The following is a 23,158-nucleotide window of genomic DNA, read 5'->3' as shown; positions in this document are numbered from 1 at the left end:
AAATCCATGTTGCACTTATATCTTCGATATTCCAACCACAATACTAATATCTTAAGTCCTTCCTTACATGTGATGCTCAGTTCTGAAAAGGCCACTTATATGAGTAACACCTAGTATACAAGTCACCAAATACTAGCTGTGCAAGTATTTCTCAAGCAAATAAGACTTCACAGGATCTGTCCTGTTGGATAGGCTGCCAGTTGGCACAATTTCCACTCCCAGTTTTCCATTCTAGTTTGTGCACATGCCACTTAGGAAGGACACTGGTTTTCTGTGCTGTAGCAAATAGTGCATTACTATTAAATTATTCTAAATATTGCAATATTGCAAAGAGTACATCATGAAGACTGACAGAGAGGGTGATGTGGACCTGTGCTACCAGAGGAATAGCACCAGACAGGTTCAGAGCATAATTTTTGCCAAACTCTTTGGGAGCTAGACCAGGGTGTCTGGCTCAGCGAGCACTGAGGCTGCCATGGCACGTCACTCCACACGCCGCTGGAATGGGCAGAGGGTGACCCCTGGGCAGCAGTACAGGTGGGCAGCAAGTATTTGCTTGACCCTCTGCTGGTATTCAGGAGCTGGTTATAATCTGCCTCTAAATTAAAAGGGCTCAAATCTGAGGCCCCTGTGTAAGCAAAGGGTGTAGAACAAGTGTTTGGGCTCAACAGAATCAATGAGATGTTAGCCCCTGGCTTTGGCACAGGCACAGCTGAGAACAAGCCCTTAAGCCACTGGCAAGAACACAGCACAGCACGCCCTGAGCAAATGAAGCAGCAGGACTTGAACTGGGAATGCCTGTGTCTTCATTTCCAATTTTAAAACAGACGTGGGTGAGGGAAAATGGGCGGACAGCTACTATCATTTTCTGCACCAACATGAGCCTAAGAAACAATGACATTTACTTTGGTTTAACTAATTTCCACACATCAGATCATGTTCAGTACCCATGTGCCAAAGTCCTATTCTTCAAGTCTGTTGAAATACCACTTTTTGAAACATGTGTGCTAACATTTGGCCAACACCACCACAAGATCATTTTATTAACTTGTAGCTCATTTCATAGACTGCTGCTCATGTTGCTAACATATGCTATTCTACCATTTACTGCTCTATAATTAGAGAAGTCATATGAAAGAGATACACAAGGCTTAATTTTTGCATTAAATGCAATTTGTTTAGACTTGGGTAGATGAAATAAGAAAAAATAAAAAATGCCAAATGATGAATTAGAAAACTACAAGGCAGTTAATTTAACTCTTAAAAGGTCACCGTAAAATTTTTTAAAAACCCAACCGCCCCTCATGACTGCACACAGTTTTGAGGTAAGAGTCAAATCCAGAGCTACACTCTGTTTTGCCAGGATAAAACTTGTTTCCAGGGACAGAGGGCCTCAGGGGCAGAGCAGCTACTAGGATCCTTGCAAATGGGGGACCAAGGTGCAAGATCAGAAGCTTACAAGTAGCATAGGAGCGTGAACCTTTTGCACAGTGTAAGGTAAGGATCCCACATCACTTCTCTTTCCATGCAGCTGACAGATAAAATGCCAAGCCAACCAGCCACAAAGATGTCCTTTAACTGGGAAAAGCTGACCTATGACAGATTTTTTTACTTGAGTAATTATCACAAAAGGACTTTAGAACTCATGAATAAGCCAGTATGTAATAATAAATAAAATATGAATCATTTGACTTTGATATTTAGCATATTTGTCTTTTCTCCACTGGATCAGCTTCAATTTACACCAAGCAAGTTATGAGCTGGACAGAAGCTGTGATACCACAACTACAGCAGAGCCCCACGAATTTGAATCAGTGATTCAGCAGCCAGCTACAAGTTACGGGCACATAACAGCATTTCTGTAGTCCATGTGCACACAGCTGCATTGCAGAAGCAAGTTAGACACTTATTATTTTTAATACTGAGCTGCTTAAAAAACAGTAAAAATATATTCCAATGATGGCTGGGAATCAGTTCCCAACCAAAGTGGAGTTTAAGGGAAATGCATCCTTTCTACTGTAAATTAATAAACTGCAGCTATAGTTTAAGCCACCACAATATTTTACATTTTCTACTGCCATAATCTTGACTGCTTATAAATTACAGTACTTTTACCTATTCTTTAATCCAGAAACATCATTATTAAAGTGTTTGATGGAGGCTGCAGTGCATCTATCATTACTTGTAAAACTTAATTAGATTAGATAAAAGAAATAATTAGATTTGCATTTTTATCCTGGTTTTAAACTTCCAAAGAAGATCACAACAGTGTGCCTGTGGGCAATTAAAAACAGCATACAGCAGTGAAATATAAAGGCAAAAAAGGTCTGTTTTTCCTGGCTAATTCATGATTGAAGATACAATTACAAAATATTTTAAGGGTTTGCTGAAGCTGGGGGCTATTCCTAGACTTCTAAGCTTTGTTTATAAGTCTCTCTCTCTTTCAAGGGAGTATCTGATCTGCGTACCCTGCCAATAGAAGTATCAAATTGCTTTCAATGGCTTTATTTGGTCCTGTGCAGAGCTTGCTGGAAGGGGATCAGTTTCATGATCAATAACAAGGAAAAAAAAAAAAAAGAAAAAAAGGTAGGGGAGAATATTCCCTGGCGCTGGAACAGTAGCATCACCATTGCTTTTGCTTGTCAACGCTAAATAGAGTTTACAAAGAAAGACAACCTCAGAGAGCGTAACTGAACTGACAATAACTAGATTCCAGCTTGTGCATTTTCAGCAAGCTCTCTGCAAGAAGCTTTAACCTGTCTCCAAAAGGCAATAAATGAAAGGTTCAGCTCTTAAAATTGGAGGTCAGTTACATACTTAATGATGAAGCATATCTTTAAATCTATTTCTACTATTATTATCCTAGCAAAAAATTAATTAACCAGGTCAGGGAGGCTATGAAGGCTAATGTGGAATGTAATTATTCCTGATCTTTAGACACGTACTTCACATAAAGAGATAGTCCTTATTCAGCTCACCAGGTACCTCAATTGTCAGTAGTTAATCATAGATAAGAAGAGACACTCATTGGCTCAGTCTCTAAAGTTTTACTTATGATTCAAATGATTCCTATTCAACGACAGTTTAAATAGTTATAATTTTATGTTACTAATCTTTTGTCTGTTTACTATCACAGTAATCACGTTCACTCTCCTTGACTCAAACAGAAAACATAAGAACATTTATATGAAAGTAGAACAGCATGGATGTATAGATTAAAACTAGAAAAAATTACTATTAGGAATAATTTCTAGTGGTTGAATTAAAACAGAATACTTATGAGTACAGAGAAAACCAGTTTCACTATGCAAAGAAAATTGTACTGATTCAAACAGAAAACGAAATGCTTTGCAATGGCATTGAGCATAGTACAGAGGAATCAGGTATGGACAAAAGCAGCTTGGATCATCTGCCAAAGTAGTACTCATCACAAGTTTTTGCAGAAAAGCTCAACAACCACTGTCCCTTTTAAAGATTTCAGCCACAATCTAGGACTTGCCCTAATGAAACCTGCCCACCAGAGGAGGGAAGCCCTCAAAATTTGATCCCTTAACTCCACACACATCCCCATTCCCAGAGGGAAATCCTGGAGCGACACATTCCAAGCAAGAGTAGGATCCACCTCCCTTGCTCAGATGGGCATGGCAGGGCTCAGAAGAAGTCCCCAAGCCTCATTCTCTAAGGACTGAATTCTGATAATGAGGCACAGGGATTTCAGGCCCTCAAGAAATTTTTGGAACTATCCAAGAAATGCAAGTCTTCCCTTCCTCCAACGCAGTCATGATGTACCACCAAATTCCTCCTTTAACCAGCTTTTTCACTTATTCCTAGAGATTATTGCTTTCATTGCACAGGCTAAGAAGTGTTCTTGAAATAGTCTTGTCCCCTCTACTTTAGGAATGCATATTTTTTTATTTAAAAAAAAAGTTCTTTTAAAAAAATCTTAATCAACCTGGGGACTGATCTGTGAGCTCTCACTTGCCCCACAAGTTGCTTCTCAGCTTTAATTTGCACTGAAAGCAATGATTTCTCTGCACAGCTCTGCTCTGTGGAAGAAGAACTTAATTTGGCATACTAGATTTCCTTCCATCTCTGTGGACTCCTCTGTAGAAGAGTGTTTATGAACATTATGAACATTTGAGCTAAAAAGTAATAATACACTGCATTTATTTGAAAATTTTCATTTAAGATTCTCAAAACATTACACTTGAATTGAGGAAAAGGAAACAATTTGCAAAACTTCAGATAATCAGAGACAGGACTGAGAACAAGTCCAGATTCTCACTCCCTTTAGCCAACAGGCAAAACTGCTTTCCCCAACACATACATCCTGAAAGAAACATTAGCTTCATTTAGAAAACACAAGATGATTATGCAGAACATTTAATGACCTCTGTACTCTTAAATATCTAGGTTGTTCTCAGACACTAAGCCTAGCTAATGTCCTCTTTGCTCATAGATTGTTGACAAAGTTTTGGATGTATAACAAGTCTGGAGTAAAGTGCTCCAGTAAATGGTCTTAAAACTGAAATAAAACAAAACAAAAAAATTCTCCACTGATTAAAAGAATTAAGGTGTTAAAATATTAAATAAATAGATAATATATGGTACAATATAAATAATAAATACCAAATAATGAAAATTCTGAGTAAATTAAACCAGTAGTTGCCCAGGAAAATATGTGTTTTACTTAATATGGATTATTTTAACTTTTACATGTGCTTGACAAAAATCTTCTACGTTCCATCTAAAGTAATTTCTAATTGTTTAAATGGTTAAATGAACTGGATACACGTATTCACAGAGACTATTGTTTAAGAATGAACACTGTACCTCAGAAGATGACAGTGATACACTGTGTTCTCATGATGAAAACACTGCATCAGCAATGCCCCTCTCCTGGATTCTGGAGAACATACTGTTCTTGCTTCAAGTAGCTGTGCCATGAATAGGTCCATGCCCAGATGGAACTGGCACCTGTGTTACCCATATTCTGTAATCTCTTCAAAACAGGAGTGTCAGGGAACAACACTATTGTCTTCCCAAGCACAGAAAGTATGGATAAGAACCCACATCAGTCTATGAAGATAATCATTTTTTCTTGAAATAAGTTGCTTCAAGAGTGTCTTTAAACAAACCGTCTAAATAAAATGAAGTTACTGGGGACAGTTACAAATTCTACCAAGCCCAAAATCGAGACTAAGAATGTAAAAATATAATATAAATTTTTGTTTCCCCCTCAAGCCACAGAGTGTATGATTCACCTCATCTCTACACTAAAGGCATCAGCATGAGTATCCTTCATAGTTAATAGAGAGAAACAGCCATTTTAGGGAACAATTTATCTGGTATATTTTAAATATCTGCTATAGGACAAGACAAATTGCATCCTAAAACCTTTCACTTTCCTTCTCTTTGCTCACTATGAGCACAGTCTGGATGATTAACTGAGACAGAGTTTGTACTGCAGATACTTGTCCTTGATATGATGAACGCCACCCAGAGTCACCAGTGTGACTTCAGAATTGTTATTGAGGCTTCTTGGGAAGATGGTGGAAGGGGACCTGGGAAAACCAGCACAGCACTGCTTCTCTCACCTGCCTCCTGGTGAGAGAAGTACCTCCATCCCAGCTATAGCCCTCAAGGAACTACACAATCTCAAACTGCAACATTCATAACCAATTCTACATCAGCAAACATACGTTGCAGAGGCAGCTTAGCAACTAACTTCTCTCTCAAGCAGCTTCTAGTTACCAAATCCACCACAAAACTAAGAAAGAACAAATAAACAAAGCAGAACCACCTGGCTGACTAGCAAATGGGCTATGTAAGCTGGTGTTTAGCCTAGAAGAAAATCTCCTAAGAAACTTTCTTTTAGTAATTTCCCGGTTTGAGATGGAATCTGTCCAACATGTCTAGAGCTTCGTAGTAGACCCTACAGTGTTCCTTGGGCAATGAGATGCCCACTACCAATCTGGCCACACAGCTGGGAACAGAAACGGTCCTCACTGCCTCAAATACCCTGATTAGACTCATGTAACTATAAAGATCATAGACAAATAAAGAGGCCAAACTACTGAGAAGCTATGACATAAGAATACCTTATATTTGCAGGAAATTTGAAACAAATACAGGGAAGGACCACCAAGAAATAATTTTGCTCACACAAACAGAATAAACATTGAAACAGTTCTTCACGTATACATCTAGGAAGGGATGGGAAGGAAAACTTGTGGAGGCTTCAACACTGTGTAAGAGGAAAGTTGGAAGTGAATGAGAAAATGAACACATAAACTATTCTAAAATAAACTTGCAACCTATTCTAAGACTGCATTTCCCTGGAGACAGTGGAAGGGTAAAGCTACTGGAAAGTACTGACTGAACTGAAACATAAAGTACCTTTGAACTTTTTACTACAGAGCACATACTTCCCAGTAAAATATACCCACATTCTCCAAACAGAAACAAAAATTACCTGGTCATTATTCCTCTTTCGGGGTCCTAATTTTTAAAGGAATTTTAAAAATTAGAAATTTCTCATGAAAATAACTCTTCTGTTTTGTAGACTCAGTTAGGTTTCAGTCTCAGCTTTTATGCCAAGTAAAGATTTTTTTGACATTATTCTTTGTTTTCTGAGGCCAGATTTGCAAATAACACATAGAGTAGATGTTGTATTTTTTCCTTTCGCAATTCTTATGTCTCTTCCACCCTTGATGTACACCTAATATAAACAGTCTTCTAATAGGCAAAACCAATAAAGGTACTTTAAAGTTCAATTGTGTGTCTCATATGAGGTATTAACACACTTATTTTTGCTAAATAAACTCCTTAAAAATGTAACTGAAACTGCATTACAACATTTTCAAAAGCTTTTACAAGCATTCCTTTGGGATGAGGGAAAGAAAAATTTCAGTTTTGGCACCTAGTGACATAGCAATCAGCTAATTAAGGAAAAAAAATGGATAGCCCAAGCTTATAAGAAATGACTGGCAGCACAATCATCTGTCAGACCAAACTGAAATATTTAAATCAATGAACAGGTCCATGGAAATGCTTTCCAAGTAGGAAGCCGATAAGGTAATATAGTCACATGTCAACAATGCTTCTACATCCATGTCACTACCTACCCACATATACCTGCACAAAATAAAACCAGGTTCTGAGTACAAGTACAGATAATTAAATATCTCCAGAATATTTCCAGATCCAAGAGGGTGCAATTACTCCAAATTGCACATGGAAGACATATACCTGTGGGTCTTTGTACATAAGCAGACTGGTCCCAAGGACTTAGTACTGTTCTAATGTCTCACTTTTGCCTTTGTAGAACAAGGAATTCCATAAACAATGGTTGAGATTCTGCTTCTACTTCACACAATACAAGTCAAACTGATTGCAGATTTCAGAATTATGACCAGATGATGAGATTTAAAAATAGTTCATAACTTTCAGAAGAAAACTCTGCCTATTAAAGATCTTTGCACCAAAAAGATGTTTGACAATAATTTTCTAAGACATGAAGAGCTCCCATAAAGAGCATCTTTACTGAGGTTTGTTAATAAAGCATGTGGCTGCTTTATTTTAGACCCTTCCCTCTCCATAAATGGAATTTAAGTATAATCAGAAGAGAGCAATAAAATACACTGACCTGAATTTGCTGCTGCAGTAGATTGATTTTGTGCTGCTGTTGCAGAAGTTGCTGCTGTTGTCTTGCAATCTATTAGAAATAAAATTTCCATAAAATTAAAACAGCAATATTGAAACTTCAATACTATTGAGCAAAAAACATCATATTTGTTATTCTTTATTATATTTTATTAAGCATATAATTTTTTCTTAGATGAGGGATATTTTAGAGAGAAATTTAAATTCAACATAAAAATCTAGTTAGCCAGTAAGAAATATGTATTTTAAGCACTGAGGCCTTAACTCTGCAAAGCACAGAAAAACAGGTTTATTTATGTGCCTGTGAATAATTTCCTCACTATTCAACAAAGCATATAAGCCTGTGGTGATCTTTGACTATGATGCATTACTGTTAGCTACAATGGGAATGAAACACGTGCTTAAAATTAGGTGCTTTTCTGAATGGGGATGGGATTACGCAGGTGCTTAAGGTTAAACATACATTTTCCTGCTTTGCTGAACTGAAGTCTTAGCTAGTATTTATAAATGTTTCATATTCAGCACAAGCTCCTAGGGTAAGCTTCTCCATTCACTATGAGCAGTACATTACTTCACTTGTAAATCTCCAAAATCATCCTTGGAACTGCTTAGGGAAGCAGAGCCTTATTCTGTGTGAAAGCAGTACATGGTGCTCAGTAACTCATCCTCAACATAATCCTATGAAATATGTAGATATTGTTACCCTCATTTGGGAGATTCCCCCCTGTTCAGGGCGGGGAACACTAAGAGACTGGTGACAGAGAATTTGCCACAGAGACCACTTCTACCTCCCTGATTCCCACAAATCATTCAGAATGATCATGCTAAAGCAGAAGGGAAATAGGATCCTGCCCTCAGACCACAGAGCTGCTCCCTGCAGTGGGTGATGTGGACGGCAGACACAAGGGAGGAGCCACAGGGAGCTGGGGGAACAACTGGAACTTCTGATTTAGAAGGGTAACTGTGCAGCAGACTGAAATGAGGACAAGATTTGTGTTTCCTGGAAATCCCAGCCTCAGCACTTCTGCTACCTTCCTTTCTTGAGTATAATTTCCCCTCCTATAAATATTTATCTAGAGCAGAGGAATCATGTAAAACACCAAGAAGTTGGTGACAAAAGTCATTTGGTCACTCAAATCCACTGTTTTGGTTTTTGCAAAATCCCTCCCTGTCTCCTTCTCCAATATCTTCTGAGTACACTTACTCTGTTATAAACAGAGAAAGCTAAGTAAAATGTTTTTATGATAAAAAAATTAGAGAAATGTAGCAAAGTTGGTTTGGAAATAAACAATCACATAGTTTTAGTGAAAACTGTTCAGATTAACTCATAAGGAATTTGCAGTCACATATTAACAGCTTGTAATTGTGCACGCAGAGAGACCAAGGCTGTCACTTCCTTAGTCTCATTCTATCACCTGGAAATAGCTGTAATATTTTTCACTTATATTCACTTTAGCTGTATTTTTTTTTCAGTTAAAAATCACTTTTGTATAAGAAACCAACACAAAATTCGTACATATTTAAAGTCTTTCACATGGCCTCAAGGAGACAAATTAAGGTCTACATGATTCTGGGGCTGGATCACGGCAAAGTGCTGCACAAAAAGTCAAGCAACTCTCAAAGGCCACTACACTGATGCTTATAACAGGGCTTAAACTCCTTTTAGAAGCCTGGTGTTCAAATATTTCTGGATGAACCTCCCAGCCAAGCAAATAATATATGGTGAGTGATGACTGAAGGAGCGGAATCTTGTGTGCAAGTGAGAAAGGTAATTCAAACAGAGCTAGCAGTCCACGGCCCCGGGTAGCCCAGGGGCAGGTCCTAGGACCTCAGGTATATGTCGTCAGTACCCTGGTCAGCAGTAGTCTCTCTGCTTGGTAAAACAACAATGGTAACAGTGCTGTATAGAATATTTAAAACGTGTGTGAGAGCTGGAGTTACTATTTTTAATGAGTAACACACCAATTGTGTGATTCCATATTAGAAGTGTAGTGTTTATAACTAAAGATAAGGTCTCAGATTTACGTCCACATTGCCCCTGCTGCTAAAATCTCAGAGAAGGCAAAAGGTGATCACAATGTGCAGTTTCAGTAAAGAGTTACTTGTCATTTCACATTGAAATCAGACAGAGCATGGAGCTACATCACAGGCCATTGCCTCTTAGTGCTGTGTTGCTTTTTCACAGGTACACAGTACCCTATGTCCAGAATCGTCTGGAACTGCTGGCAACCTGGCTGCAGCTTAACGTGGTAAGCTATAGCCAAGGCAAGGAGGAGATATTGGTTTACATGTGCAAAGGCACTGATCTGCTGGAGTTCTGACTCCTTGGGAGCAGCTTTTTGTACCTGTATGTACAATGTAGCACCGTTTGAATGGGCATTTCCTGATGAAAACAAGGAATATACCGCGAAGCATCTAATCTCAGTGGTTCCTCTAAGATGGAGCAGTGCTGTGATAGAAAATGCACCCAGGACCCCGCGACGCAATTACCATAGCATCGGCTTGATGTATAGGCTTGACACAGTAAAGTAGGGTACACAAGCACCATGTGGCTCAAATTCTGAATTTTATTTGCCTATCGGTTGAGCTACATGCTCGCTTCATTGAGCATGACAACCTAGTTTTAAGTGTCATTTAATTTTCATTTTGAAATATAATTACAAAGTGTTCACTGTAAGATATCACTCGTCTGCAAATGTGTCAAGATTAATTTGTGCTAGCTTATTCACAAGTGTCAATAGTTAATTACTGTGTCATCTCTAGATGGCTAAATGACATTCTAACTTCTGATTTTTTACAGTGTTCCTTTATGTTATTTTCCATTAGGGGATGAGTCCATATTCCTACATGTGGGCAAATACCCAAGCACATAAAATACCAGACGTCACAACTCATTAAAATCAACAGAGCATATATTGCTGTATATATCCTATAAAATATATTTAACTGAAAAGATAATTCTAGTAATAATGTCAGATTCCTAAAAACCACACATTAATTTGGATCAATCTGATCTAATGCCTAGGGGACTAGTGTGTGGGATCACTGTTGTTGCACTTTCGTTCAATGAGAAAAGGACAGCTCTTTGGACAACTGCATTTTTAAAACAAACAAGCAAAAAACAATAACAAAAAAGACAAAAAGAAAAATACAAACCCTTCACAATCTGAGCAAACAAATCAAACCTTACTTGCAGAAGATATTTGAAGGCTTGAGGATGTTTAAGGCTTTTTGTTTAATTATTGTCTTGTCAAAATGAGAAAGAGTTAAATAACAGTTATAGTCTGGCTTATTTGTAATTCTCAAAATTGCATCAGTGCAAGAAATAAGAACTGTGAAATGTAACAAATTAATCTTTTTTCTAGGAAAGAAATTATTTTAATATCCCCCTCCACCCCCGCTTTTTTTTTTCTCAGGATCCTATATATTTCCTCTTTCTGGAAAAAAAACCAAACCTAACTTCTGAGAATATTTAAGCTCTTTTACCAAAAAAACATGAAAGGAAACACCAAGCAGAACAGTGTTTTTGATAAGCATTCTGCAGGAAGCATTTTCACAGGTTTCTTACTTGGAGCCTCACCTGTTCTTGCTGTTGGCGAGCAAGGTCCATTTGCTGCCGTTGTTTTTCAATTTGTGAGGCTGCCAGCTTTTTCTGTTCATCATGGGCAGCCAGGAGCTGCTCCCGTAAGCTGATCAGCTGGGTGATCATAGTAGAGAGCTGTCGCTCTTTTTCTGCCAGGCTTTCTGGTGTACCTAAATGAGCAAGAAAGATATACTGTAAATACGAGATAGACAATAGTTACAAAGCAATATTTATTAAAAAAAAAACAATAAATGGCTGATTCACCAACATTATTATTTCAAACAGCAGCTTGAATATATATTCTACTAATAAATCTCAAAAGAATCTAACACATAGCTTTGCTGTGCTCTGAGCAGGGGAGGATGCAACAGAAATTGGAGCAGAAAAGATATAGAGCATTTCCTTTTTTTCCTGACAACAGTAATTAATGATACAGTTTGTACAAATCCCTATATCTTTTCCATCTAAACCTGTCTACTGTGATAAATACATTCAGAGTTTATTAGACATAATTTTCCTTCACTTTATATTTTTTTTTGTTTTTACCCCAAGTATGTACAAATTGTAAAAACATAATTTAAAAGATGCTGTTTGGTGGGAGAAGTAGTTTAATAGTTTATTGATCATTTCTCTAAAACACCCATATATCTGGTAGGTCATTTAGGTAAATGTAAGCCTTGGTTGTGGAACGTGTATTAAGAATGAGCTTTACTTGTCCCCAAGAGAAATGGCTAACCTGAGAAAATGGCTTAAAAATTTTCATTTAACTTTCAAAGTTTACTCCACAGAGAGCACTTAATTAATATGAAACTACGGTACATTTATTCTTTGCACTAATGATGCTTAATGGTCTGTTTATGGGTAAATTGCATGGGTCTCATAAGTAGAGAGTACAGGGTCCTTTTGCAAGTCAATCTGAAAATATCACATCTTATGTATAAACTTATTACTCTGTCAGAAACAGCAATGTCAATTCCTGTATTTGAGCCATACACTGCATTTTCTTGTGTGAGCATCTCAGATCCACAGCTGTCTATAAGAGGTAATATAATTACAGTAAGATAGCAGTTCAGGAATATTGGAAGAGGATCTGAAAGAATTTTACAGTTGCAAGTGGGATAAATAAAGGAATTTTATGTTGTGCAGGAGAACTGAGAGTTGGAGAAGAAAACCAAATCAAGAACTACTCAGGTCTGTAATCTGCCACAATTACATGAGAAGTGGCACAAAAGAGAGGATATTTGCAAACTTCCTTTTCTCAATTCACAATGGAGGACTGTGATAAAAAAGTCACAGGACTTTTGAAGAGGAAGAAAATGTGTGAGGAACAAGACCTGGGAGAGAGTGGAGAAACTGTCACCAAAATTATGACTCCACCTTCTTCCCAGAAGGAAGACAGATATCTTTTAGGGCAGAGAAGAAAGAGGTTGACAGGTTTCATAAGGAGAGGAAAGACAAAACAGACTTCTGCCAAGCAGGTGACAAACCCAAGATTCTCTACTACTTACACTGTGCTATGATGGGACCAGTATGATTCTTACAGAGAATTTCACTTGCAAAGGCAGCATACAAGAAAACCTCTGGCTATAATTGCTTTATGAGGAAAAAAAGAAACTACATGGCTTAAGCAGACTCACAGAAACAAAAGGTACCTGGTTTTCTGTACATTTAGTAATTGCATTTAGCAACAAGTCATGAAAATATTCAATTTCTTATCCATTATTAACTATCTTAGTTTTGAGAGTTTCCAACAACCTGATGTTTCAGTACCCTCTAATGCCTAATCTTCATTCAGTATGCATGTAACACAGGTCTCCAAAAGAGGAAAAATGTATAACTCCTGTTGTGGTAGAAATTTTAGAAAGGGTTAGTGATTTCCTTACAAGAAGTATGATGGATGCATGAAGTTGAAGCTGAAGGGTACTCTACTATTCAGACAAACTCATTGCAAAACCTTAGTGTGATGTACACAATTGAAGCAATAAAAGCATTCTGTGCAAAAAGCTCTTTCAAAAAAAAAAAAAACAACAACAAAAGATTTTTGAAAGCAAGCTTGGGCAGGTATGTGGCCACGAAAATGCCTGCACTTAAGGTACTGCCTTGCCAGTATCCATTATCATGTATTGAGCTCCACGCTGCTGACATCTGTTCAATTATCTGCAACTTCAATATAAACTTACCTTAACCCTCCTAAACTCTGTTATTCGGTCTTGAAGATTTTTCACGATGGTCCAAAGGTTATTTAAGTGGGTTTGAATGTGCTATTGTATACTGAAATTCATTTTCATGGCTAAAAAACTGTTCTGCCAAAGAAAAACTCCCTTGCTCATTGTGACTAGAAGAGATCAACCACTCCACCTATTTTAGAAAGCCAATGGGAAGCAACCTGCTGCCTCAAATGATACTTATTGCCCTCCACTGCCACCTGGGAAATGACAGCTTGAGACTTTCACATCTGTCAGGCAGCTTTGGCATTGTAATGCAGGCCCCTGAGCTTACAGTCATAAAATATTTTACACACCCAAAGCAGATATTAATCTCCCACTCCATTTCCATATTATTCTGTACAGCTCGTACTTGCTTCATAACATGAGTAGAAAGCTACCACAAAGAGTGTCTGCTAAGGCTACAACATACAGTTGTTCTGTTATGATTGCTTAGAACCATTTGATATAGTTACCACAAATGTATAGGGTCATTTATTTTTTTCTTTTTTTCTCTGATTTTTTTTTTTTGTTTACAACAGCAGGCAGAAGTAACTGTTCTTATTCAGGAATTCATAGTAATTGTTTTTCTTTCCTTTTTCCCCTCAGAGAAACACATCTGAAATACATGACCCCATTTAAAGTACTCTGCTCTTTAATTTGTACTGTGCTATGTAATCCAACAACAAAATAGAACTGATGACCACAAAATGTACACTGTGCTCCTGGAAAATAACGAGACCTCCATGAAGCTTCAAGACACTTAACCCAGCACTGCTCAAGACAAGAACAAGCATAAGATGAGAATGTTCTTGTATGAACAGTTTGGGGGGAGGTATAATTTAATTTTACAGTGGAAAATCCCAACCATTATTTTACAGTTTAAATACCAATAAAAACCAACTTGCTTGGAATGCAGACCAGATTGAGCTGATCTGGCTGGGCCAAGAGAGGTCATCAGTAGCGGTGTGCCGTCATCATCTGTTTTGCATCCACTTACTTCAGCAAGCAGTGAGATTCCTAAACTCATTACCAGTAAATAAACTTCTGCTAAAATATCTTTTTGACTAAAAATAACTATAAATAAAATAAAAATACAGCTCTCTGTAAAATATATTTGCCATAAAAACAGATAAAACAAAAAGCTTAGTAAAAAATAAACAGTAAATATGCCAGCTTCCATAAAATATTATATACCACAGCTCGCTCTCTGTTCTAATCCTATTCTCTTACTCCAAAGACAGCAGTACATTTTTTCCATGGGGTCTTCCTTATCCCCAAAACACATCTGTCTTGAGTTTCTCTCAGATTTGTCAGGTGGATCAGTGCTCCCCAGGGCCTGCTCCATCTGAAGTATTTTAATTTGACTAAACACCTGATTTATTTTATCTCTCCGATGAGAAAGGCAGTTTGTCTTAATAGAGCCTGTCAGCCTACAGTCCCATTCACAGCAATTTACAGGCAGCCAGGGATGCTGGAAAAGAAGAGTGCTGTGATTCTGTATTTTATCCTCCTCCAGAAAGCACCTAAAAGCAGCTATTCACTGCTACTGCATGTGGCATTTTAGAACTGAATTAGCTTTTTATTCAAGTAACTACACTTGTTGTGAATAGCTTATCTGTAAAATTGCTACATTCACTACTGATTTTATTAACCTTTGGCTCTATCACAAAATGGTCTTCAGTTAGGAAAGACCTTTAAAATTGACACATTTTTCTTAGGGGCCTTTATTTCAGTGACTTCAGATCTACTGAATTTGATCCATTGACTCCCCTTACCAGCAGTATTTAAAAATTTGAGTGTTGGTGTGAAGCTGATAGTGTTTAAGGGCTTCATTTTAAAATGAAAATGTGACAGTCTCATCAAAAGTTCAGAAAAAATTGTTATCATTTTTGATAGTTTTTTGCAATAATAATCATTAGCTGAAAAATAACTTGGTTGTAGTAATATTTTTTTCCTTGTGTGCTTATTGTTTTATCTTTTATTTTGGATTTCAGCACAAATTGAGATAAAATGGTCAGATTGAAGAGAACTATGGCATCAAAGAGAACTTTTGAGAAATTCTGGTCATAGGTCAATCTAACCAGGAGTGAGAAAATAAAAAGTAGCTATAAATCTGCTGAAAAAGAGAGAAGAGTTCAACTTGTGGTCTAAAATTACATTTAGAAAGAATTCTGCTTCTGGCAAAACCCTACCTTTTAAAACTAATTAGAATACTACATGATTTCTGGTACATAAAGTAATAAAAAGAGCATTATATATCTTAAAATGCAGGATGATTTGTAAGAAAAAAAGGTTAAAAATCTAGTAATCTCTAGATATAGATATATAACTATAGTTTCTCTATCAGTCACTGGTTTACCACCTTACAACACTCCTATTACCTCTTACTACATATTCAGTCTATACACAAATGTAGCTGCCTGTCAGCAAATGCTGGAGGCTTTTCAATGTTAAATTTTGTACTGTCCTTGTGGCAAGCTGTCACGAGAGAGAGGCAGAGTAACAGAGTAATAACTGCTGGTAAGAAAAAAAAGAAGCAGAAATAACAAAAAATAGACTTCTAGGTTTACATAGTATAATTTAGACTGATCTCTTTGACACTCAGGAAAAGAAAACTAGATAAAACCACATATTCTATCAAATGAATAAAGGACAAAATACTGCAGTCATAAATAAGCCAAAAATTTTATAAGCATGAACCATAGCTTGCCGAAGTAGGATTCTTAGCTGTGACATGAAATTACTGTGGGTTCTTGAATGTGCTTGCCTTAGTTTCCCAACATGTACACAATCTAAAACACTACCAATCAGAGGTTTTTATGCCTGGTTAGTTAATGTTTCTGAAGTGCTTTGCGATCCTTGCATGGAATCTCTACACAGCTGCAAAGTATTATTGGTTCTCTTGAATTCTGTGATTAGTGTAAAGCATGACAAATATCATCCTTGTTTATGCACTGCATCTAAACTAACTTTTGCTCCATACACTTACAGGAAATACAAATTAATAAATCACAAATGATTACTCCTGTTATGTTTCTAGAACAAACACATAGTGTGACTTTTATGAAATCAGGAGACAGTAATGCAAGAAAGAAGCATGGACTTTGCCAGAAACTAAGCAGGGCTTTAAATCACATAACTGCAGTTCCAAAGTATCATCATCCAAAGCAATTCAACCAACAATCAAAAATGATTTTGAATCAAGTTAAGCAATTTCAGCTTTTTTTTTTTTAAAGAAAAAAAAAGCCTTTATGACTCAATTTCTCTGTTAGGTTGAAGGCAGTTTTTATTATTTTATGGACATTGTTTGAAAAGAAAGCAAAAACACAATGCTGGACATAAAAGAAAGTGTATTTGATCTTAGCTGCCCAGAGATAACCTGGTTAAACCATTCTGTCTAACACGGCAGTCTGCAGCACACATCAGATGGGCTGTGATGTCTCTACTTCACAGGCTCTGTCCAGCATTTAGCATTTACCCTTTTTTGATTGGGTCACCTTTTAAATGCCACAAAAGAGGGCAGCAAAAGTCAACAAAAATAAACAGGAAAAACAGAAGAAAGTAACAATCTAATGGAAGGGCTTCGGAGATAAAAGTCACTTTGTGAGGGCTGCCTGACTAAGGAGCCCCCTTGCCATTGCAACAGCATCTAATTTGAGTTCTAACTCCAGCAGCAGTTTAAAAAGCTTCCACTCTAAAGGGCCCCAAGTGTATCATAAAGATAAAGCATTTCAGTAGAAAACAGCCACAAAGACCTCTATTATCTTATCAGTCTTTGGTTACAACAGCTGAACCAATATGACTAAGTTCTGAATGACTTTTTTTTCCCCTTTCTTTTTATAACACTAGAATACTGGAATTTCTTTATTTCATGATCAGTTAGCAATTGTTGATGTTCCCATATGCTACTGTCCCGTTCTTAGTCAATAAAAAGTTTCATAAATGCTTCCATTGTGCTTTGTAGCATCCCAGTGCAGAAGGCAGAACAGCAAACACGTCCAGCATGCAAACCACACCAGATAGCTTCTCCTGGGAAGGTGTGAGATCCCTCCTCTCCCTTATGTCTCAAAATGATTCTACATTTTAAGCTTTGAGCACAGAAATTTTATTATCACACATCCATGAACAGTAATGGGAATTAAGATTAAGAACTACTAAAAATGTTCTGGGGAGAAAAATCTGTTTGTCAGATTTTGAAAAACAAAAAACAGGTTAAAGTAGCTATGTTTATGAGAAGGATGAAAATGTTTTACTGATAATCCACAGGTTTTATCCTAGTTTCACATATACTAAACCTGAGATGTTGAAACAGCTTCTTAGGTGGGAGCAATTTGAAACTCATATGAATTACAAAACAGCAGACTTTTAATACAATCCTATACTTATTGTAGTCCAGACTGTCCTTCTTAGATTGGCTGTAAAATTGCAGGTAGCTGAGTGAATATGAAATCAACTCAGTGAGGCCATACTAACCCTTCATTTTCCCATGTCATTGTGCCCACAGACAGGTGAAGGAGAGGGCAGGGACCCACAGCAGTAGGGCTTGTTCTCCTCCATCCCCACAGCCACCTCCTTGGCCCTGTGCAAGCTGAGCTACTGGCAGGTTTCACAGCAAACATCAGGGTCCTGCACCCATCACCCTTTAGTTTGGATCATACCAAGTCTTTCATCCAGTCCACACACACACACTTCTTGCCTAACCAGGGGAGGCCCTACACATTCAGAAGAGTGATGCACACCCAGATCTCTTCCTGACATTGAGCTGGAACAGAGTCAGGAGTCCCTGGGCATAATTGCCTTCACAGGCACCTCTGAATGTTCATGTTCAACTGAACCCTATTCAACCACTTCAAGTGTCATGATCTGTTGGCTTTTTCCCTTCTCAAAAGAATTTGAAGGATTTATCCTTTCTTCAGACTTCACAAATCACAGAACCGTTTACTCTGCATTAAGAAGAAGTAAGTCACAAGAATGTCTATAGTAATCAAAGACAATACACTCTAAAGAAAAATACTGAAGTGACTGGATCAACAGAAACTGTTCACAAGTTACTCCCAAGCAGCTCCACAACTGTCAAAGCAACCTGCTAGGCAAAGGTTTGGATTGAGAAGTGCCTGGTCAGCTCATGGAGCAGCACAGTGAAACTTTGCACCGTTTTTAGCGATGTGATGAATCTACAGTTGAGTTCTAAAATGTAACCCACGCCAGGAATGTAGGAAAGAATGCGATGTTAGCCAGAGCTTCAACCTCCCCCTCCTCCAAATCAGTGCCCAGCAAAAAGCAGAATTCCAACAAATCTCTTGGACTCCTTACTTTCTTTCACACACGTGAAAATAAGAACTCTATCTGAAATAAGCCTTGGAGGACTTTAATTATGCTTAGAGATTTAGTTGCTATCTCATTATATACAATTCTATTTTACTATTGTATTCTATTTTAAAAAAAAAATTAAAAAATAGATAAAAAACCACTTCAGCTCATTTCTTAGAATTACTCTTGAATCCAGAAGAACTTGTAACTTTACATTCTAGATAATACTAGAAGTACATATTAACTGTTAATTCATACACGTGCACATGGAAGAAAGATGACGATTTTTTGAATAAATTATTTGTAGGGTTTTTCAGCAGCAAGTAGAGTGAGAATGCTTTAGTTCTTTCAGTGGGTTTCGAAATTTGTCATATATACTCAATACAAGCTGTTTAGACTATGTAGGAAAAACGTGATATTGCTGGATATAAATGGAGAAAGACATATTATACATTTCAACTAAAAACTCACAGTCAAAATATTCTTGCTGCATTAGAATATAATCATATAGCAGAGGCCACAGGCTAAGAGTTATCTGTACAGTGTTACAAACACTAAAATATGAGGTAAAGAGAAAAATGAGTAGTTTTGTTTTGTTAACTGAGAATACTGTTCCCAGGGCATAGCACATCAAAATAAAATTAACACGGTAGTGTTATATGGAGAGCAAAATTCATATTATTAATATTATTATTGATTCTAATGCTCAATTCCTATGCTTTAAAGTAAAAAAAAAATTACAAGTGAGAGAAAAGTTGGTCCATACATTTAAGGTACTCATTCCAGACTTGAGAGCTGACAAAACATCCTAACCTTCTGTTACAGTTTTTCCCATTTAAATACAGATGATACTTCCCTAGGTCATGGAGCGAGATGGAGAGGAGGATGTTATGCTGAGGACAGCAGCAGTAAAGATTCCAAAATGTGTTTGTGGGCCATACAACAGACAGAAATAGTATATTAAAAAAAAAAAATCCAAAGGATAGAAAATGTATTGAAAATAAAAAGAAATTATAAACAAAAAAATCCTGAACAAACAAGAAAACAAACAAACAAACAAACAAAACAAGGAAAAAAAAAAGATCTAACCATCACATAATTATACAGCAGTTCCTCTGCTGTAAAAAAAGCACACTGAGATGCCAGGAACTGTGCTAATAAGGGTAGCAGAAATACTTAAATGTCACAGTAGGAATAAAGTTTCAAGATCAGAACCTTCTCTCTGCAAACATCCCTGCATAGATGATGTTTATCAGCTTTTTTTGTGGACATTAATACTGTGAATTAAAAAGCACAAGATTGGTTTCATTTTCCCTATCAGAGAACGCACATTAAACACAAACAACAATAGCAGGTCAATATTATGTCTTCCTCAAGGAGATGAGGAAGTCATAAACAGGGTTTGAAAGTTAAATCCTTAAAGTTTTCTCATTTGCAAGGGCTGTAAAACTAATTTCAGTCCAATAGTCCTGCAATGATTTAAGTTGTCTTGTAATAAAACAGAAGTCTCATAACAAAATGGAGATATCCAAAGTTTTTCCTTCTGATAATGGGACACAAATATTAATATCAGAAAAATCAAGTCCCTCAGCAATGATGAGCTTCACTGTTTATTTCTTCTTTATTACACTGGAATTAACAAATCAGCAAGTCTAATTCTCTCTTCACATTATTTACACATACACGTAGATCAAAGACTTCTATTGAAATACCCTGTATTTACAATGGCATGAGAACTGATCTCCATGTTCCTGTGAATAGTAAGTGAAGCCAGTTTTTCACCTTCCCTATTATTTTATCTCTGAACCTGATCCAAAACACATGAATTCTCTCATCATCTTTGGCTGAATTTTGTAGTTGTCAGAGGACTAATAGCAGACACGTTGAATAGAAGTCCAAAAACACTCAACTCAGTTTCTAGAAAACTACCATATTAGGTAGGTAGAAATGTTAGTAAAGAAGTCTATATATATGTATATTCTGTAGCATCATCCCAGTTTTAGATCTGAGACTGCTTTGTCCTGACAGCATCATTTACATAAAAAACCTGGGTACTTAGTATTAGACCTTTTAAATGCACTTTCTTAATAAACTCTTTCCATGAGCTGTTCATAGCTTAATGTGAATCTATAGATGTAAAACTGAAAATGAAGTGCTTACACAGAGAAATACTGCCCAGCCTTTCACATCAGCTTCAGAGGAATCCTACACAATGAAATTTTGTCCTAAACATTATTTTGTTTGCTGGATAATTCTTTAAAAATTTACTTTTTGCTTCTGATTCCTAAAGTTTGCTGAATTAAGTTCTTCTGCATTAGTAGTTTTGCTATATCTCAATTAAATTAAGCAATATTTTAGATGTTTGAATTGAATAAAAAATCCCTAACTTTCATTTCCAGAAAAGAAGAAAAAATATTTTAGTTCTAAGTGAATTTTTGCACCTCTGCCTTGATGTGGACCAATGGATAGTCTGATATATGAATGCTAACCCACTTCTAATATTCGTATAAAACATTGCAGTAAAAGGTATAAGTAAGATACTCTTTGTAACATCCTCTTTAAGCCGTGAAATGAGATTTTCTTTTGCTTATATACAATCATAGGTAGTGTCTTCTTTGGAATTACAATGTTGAGAATCACAATTGATAACAGCCTGGAATAAGTAGGATCTTATTAACTAGCACGAAAAGATTGGGAGTCTGCCGAAGAAAAAAATGTAATTGGAGAATTCAGGACTGATTTTGAAATTGCTCCATTTCATTGATTGTTCTTTCCTAACAGCACACAGCTGAATAAAAGTAATTTTGTTTCCATATTCGATTTTAACTTAACAAGTGATTTCTGGGTGCCATTAATCTTATTTTTTCATTTTGTAAACATGATAGAATTCCAAGTGATCTACACAATTTTTCATTCTTTTAAAACTAGTATTTCTTCCCGTGCAAGTGCAAAAAAGCACTTGTTTGGAAGGAAGAGCTCTCCAATTAAAACTTGTATCTTCAATCACAGGGATGAAGTGAAAGTCTGTTCTGTCTAATCTTATTCTGGAAAGAGAATTGTATATGTATGTGCATAAAAGTGACTTGAAGGAAGCTGAGTTTAGAGGAAGTTAGTTTCATATCTCATTTGATTAGTATAGTTCATATGAAGCAGATGACACTAATTTCCCTACCTAACAGGAGTCATAGTTACTTGTGATTTCTTTAGCTGATTATTTGTCTCTCATTAAAAAGTTCATGATGTCAAAGAAGCTTTTGTTTGTTTCTTTTTCAGTCTACTCCATTGTCTAAAATATGGATTAATAATGAAAGGAGAAAAAGAATTATACATTTTAATTAAGTTATACATTCTAAAAGCCAAGCTACAGAAAAGGAGGGTTTAAAACTCTTTCTCTGCTTTTTGTCAAAGTATTTGCAGAAATAACGTGATTCTTCTCTTTCAATAGTGAGGAATACTTCACATTATAAAGTCTACATGGCTGATAGTAAGAAAAGGTGACAGTTGAAGTTCATGCAGCTTTTATGTGTCCTCCTGCAGTAGGACACACGCAAATCAGGTGGAAAAAACTGCCTCATCACTGTATCTTCCTGTGGGGCTAATCTAGTTCTAAGGAAGACACTGCAGTGTCTTACACTGAGCTGACCACCTGTGTGCCAGGAAGGTCTGCACTAACAAAGATAGGAATTAATTCTTTTCTCTGTGTGCAAGAAGGGAAGAGATCCTTTCCACTGGTGCCACTGCAGCTTTCTTATTAAAAGGCTGATCAATTTACATGTTAGGATTCAATTATTTGAGTTCATCTGCCTTAAAGCCAACACTGAGGATCCTAAACCAAAACACTCCAGGAATCTTGCCTCTTTTCCTCTACTGAAAATTGTAACCCAAATGCATTACTTCAACTGCATCCAGAATGCACAATATACACAGGAGAGGAGATGTGCCCCTGTGAAATGTACTCTGACTTCTGATGTCTTGCAGTTACTTTTTATATCTTGTTAAATAAGTTACTTCCATGAGTTTTTAGTTAGTAATTATTAGCTACACCACTCAGAAATGTCTAAATATAAATATGAGGAGTATTAGTACTGCAAGATTTATATACTTTAAATATAAATTTTAATTTTGATCTTAATTACATGTTCATCTTTCATGTCTTACAAATACAAACAAGTATATCAATGAAAAACTTATATTTGCCTCTGAAGATTTTTATTGCCTCTGGTGATAAGTAATGAAGAAGCAAAGTTTATTGCAAAACAAGGACATTAGCATAGCCTGTCTATCATAGAAGCTGTAAAGAAGAAACTTCCTACCTCATCCGAGAAGAGACAATTTAGTCAAAAGCCTTTGATATGTATGGAAAAGCAACAACATTTTATACATTTAGAATGTG

General features: G+C 36.6%; 1 protein-coding gene across 2 annotated transcripts in view; it reads right to left on the bottom strand.

Moving 5' to 3' along the window:
* Positions 1-23,158, bottom strand: part of SOX6 (SRY-box transcription factor 6) — a 239,648-nt gene that overhangs the window by 128,212 nt on the left and 88,278 nt on the right. For both annotated transcript variants that reach the window (XM_027737189.2, XM_027737190.2), the window contains exons 5-6: positions 11,246-11,418; positions 7,649-7,717 (exon numbers count right to left, since the gene is read on the bottom strand). In XM_027737189.2, the coding sequence (XP_027592990.1) occupies positions 7,649-7,717; positions 11,246-11,418 (242 nt within the window). The remainder of the gene's footprint in view (positions 1-7,648; positions 7,718-11,245; positions 11,419-23,158) is intronic.

The sequence above is a fragment of the Pipra filicauda genome, unplaced genomic scaffold (genome assembly GCF_003945595.2).
Source record: "Pipra filicauda isolate LSUMZ 115617 unplaced genomic scaffold, ASM394559v2 scaffold26_size5592650_pilon, whole genome shotgun sequence".
Classification (NCBI taxonomy): Eukaryota; Metazoa; Chordata; class Aves; order Passeriformes; family Pipridae; genus Pipra; species Pipra filicauda.
The sequence above is the reverse complement of the archived record's forward strand: the minus strand, read 5'-3'. Positions and strand labels throughout refer to the sequence as shown.